This window comes from Octopus bimaculoides, chromosome 21 (genome assembly GCF_001194135.2).
Source record: "Octopus bimaculoides isolate UCB-OBI-ISO-001 chromosome 21, ASM119413v2, whole genome shotgun sequence".
In the NCBI taxonomy this organism is placed as follows: domain Eukaryota; kingdom Metazoa; phylum Mollusca; class Cephalopoda; order Octopoda; family Octopodidae; genus Octopus; species Octopus bimaculoides.
The window spans coordinates 37,515,158-37,516,186 of NC_069001.1; the positions used below are offsets into that span (position 1 = coordinate 37,515,158).

Below are 1,029 nucleotides of genomic sequence, written 5' to 3' on the forward strand. Positions count from 1 at the left end.
TATATATATATATATATATATATATTCCATTATTTTGTCCAACCCCTGTGCATAGAAAGAAACAATACTCCCTCCACACACACACTGTGCCACCACAGATGTAGGTTTTTATAGGTTTCTCTTACCGGATTGTCTTCCTGTTGTTGTGGTTCATATCCCAGCAAAGGAAATATGTCATGCAGTTTGGAGCGACGGTGCAGGGCTGTGGCAGACTTTATGGCCGTGGAATAGTTGAGGAGCCATTCCCACTCAGCGGCAACATACGATCGACCTGAAACAAACAAACAATGATTTTAGATTTATAGAAACTCTGGATTAATTTGATCGTTGCAACAGACATCATCATCACCATCATCACAATTACTTCTTCTTTTTAATGTCTGGTTTTTCAACATGACACATTCAGATAGAACAATAATAACATTTTAATCTAAGCAAGGTGGACAGTGTTGTGTGAGAAGCGTAATGTCTTGTCCACAGACCCAATACAGTGAACTGCACCATACTGTGGTACCCTCTTACAGCTGGGCAGACTGTAGAACAAAGTGTGAGTATAAACCTTCAAACTCATGTGTCTTAATGACTTGGTCTTTCGTGAACACTTTATACATATATATATATATATATGAGGAAGTGCTGAAAAGTTCCTGACTTTAAGGTTATTGCAAAAGGCTTGGTTGGAGGTCCAACCTTCCAATTTCTTTTACAGGGCTTACAAAATCTGAAGGAACACAGCAATAAATGAACGAATCTGTGAGGGGAATATGTTGAATAAAACCACAATGAACTGATTCTCCTGTGTTTTCTTCCAGCCAAAGCCAGGAACTTTTCAGCCGCCCCTCATACACCACAGAGACATAGACATAACAACATGTACAGACTGCCACACTGTGACATACCATCCACCTCTAACCAATAAAACTGAGCTGCTATACATTCTCCCACTGCTACTCCAGTAGCAGCAATGGAGGTAACAAAGTCATCAGTGTATATATATATATATATATATATATATATATAGATATATAT

General features: G+C 38.5%; 1 protein-coding gene across 1 annotated transcript in view; it reads right to left on the reverse strand.

The window, feature by feature from the left end:
• LOC106868812 (probable E3 ubiquitin-protein ligase HERC1) overlaps positions 1-1,029 on the reverse strand; it is a 98,961-nt gene that overhangs the window by 16,979 nt on the left and 80,953 nt on the right. The window contains exon 58 of the mRNA XM_052975429.1: positions 94-271. Coding sequence (XP_052831389.1) covers positions 94-271 — 178 coding nt within the window. The remainder of the gene's footprint in view (positions 1-93; positions 272-1,029) is intronic.